Raw genomic sequence first — 1055 nt, 5'->3', positions numbered from 1 at the left:
AATTTGTATCTTTACTCCCCAATATCTTGTGTTCCGCAAAACAGGGTCCCACAATTTTGCGTTCAAAAGTGGGGGTGATGTTGTAACTTATTGATCAATACCTGGCTCATAGGTGAGTAATGAGTGCTCACGTATAATACAGTGGTTTGCTTTCAATTTGTTGTTGACAGTGTGAAAATGCTTTGGTTTGGTAAAAAGAAAATGCAGTCAAGAGTTCAAAGGTAAAACTTTCTGTATATGTACACTGATTTGAAGAAAATAGTATTTTGATCTTGGTTGTTGGTATGAAAAGACGAAGGGGAAGGGGAAATACAACACTTAGGTTTAAAAAAATATCACCTAATTTTTTATTGCTTTAAATAATTCACGTACACAGTTTACATCCCTGTAATGTACTACAATTCAACAGGAAACAAGATTAAGAGATGAAATTCATACAAGAAAAACATTTGCCATCTAAACTTAAATTAACAATTAATCAGTCAACATGGCACACTGCTAATGCAGAAACCAATAAATTATATAAACACATAACATTCAACCTAAACTTCAATATATATACACACTCACACACATCTTTGGAATTTAAGAAATACTGCGACTAATAATCGTGTTCACAGAGAAATATACACCAGAATCTCACTTACACTAAAGTCTTTATCACACTAATGACTCAGTTGACTTAGTCGACCTCCTCGACGGTGGGGCCGTTGTGCCTGCCAGCCTGCTGCCCGCAGCCCTGGGGTGCCTGGGGCTGTGACGCGCCCGGGCCGCCCGAGTGCAGGCGCACCATGACCTCTTGCACCTTCTGCTGCAGCTCCTTGAGGCGGTGCTCGTACTCCTCCTTGTCGGCCAGGGTGTTGCTGTCCAGCCAGCGCAGCGTCGCCTCGCACTCCTCGCGCGCCCTGGTCTTGTCCTGCTCCGGGAGCTTGTCGCCGGCCTCGTCGATGGCCTGCTTGATGCTGAACACGTAGCCCTCCAGCTGGTTGCGCGCTGCGACGCGGTCGCGCTGCTGGTCGTCCTCGGCCTTGTACCGCTCCGCCTCGTCCACCATG

The 1055-nt window shown here is 45.7% G+C and overlaps 1 protein-coding gene across 1 annotated transcript; it reads right to left on the bottom strand.

Moving 5' to 3' along the window:
- Positions 1-323: 323 nt before the first annotated feature.
- On the bottom strand, positions 324-1054 carry LOC127750643 (heat shock protein 70 A1-like). Its single transcript, XM_052272837.1, has one exon. It carries the CDS (start codon positions 1052-1054, stop codon positions 683-685), a length of 372 nt encoding a protein of 123 aa, XP_052128797.1. The 3' UTR covers positions 324-682.
- Between the last annotated feature and the right edge of the window lies 1 nt (position 1055).

The sequence above is a fragment of the Frankliniella occidentalis genome, unplaced genomic scaffold, assembly GCF_000697945.3.
Source record: "Frankliniella occidentalis isolate FOCC.00 unplaced genomic scaffold, Focc_3.1 Scaffold226, whole genome shotgun sequence".
Taxonomy (NCBI): Eukaryota; Metazoa; Arthropoda; class Insecta; order Thysanoptera; family Thripidae; genus Frankliniella; species Frankliniella occidentalis.
The sequence above is the reverse complement of the archived record's forward strand: the minus strand, read 5'-3'. Positions and strand labels throughout refer to the sequence as shown.

Bases quoted from the DNA above. Each gene is read 5' to 3' on its own strand.
- LOC127750643 (XM_052272837.1), bottom strand. From the start codon at position 1,054: ATGGTGGACGAGGCGGAGCGGTACAAGGCCGAGGACGACCAGCAGCGC.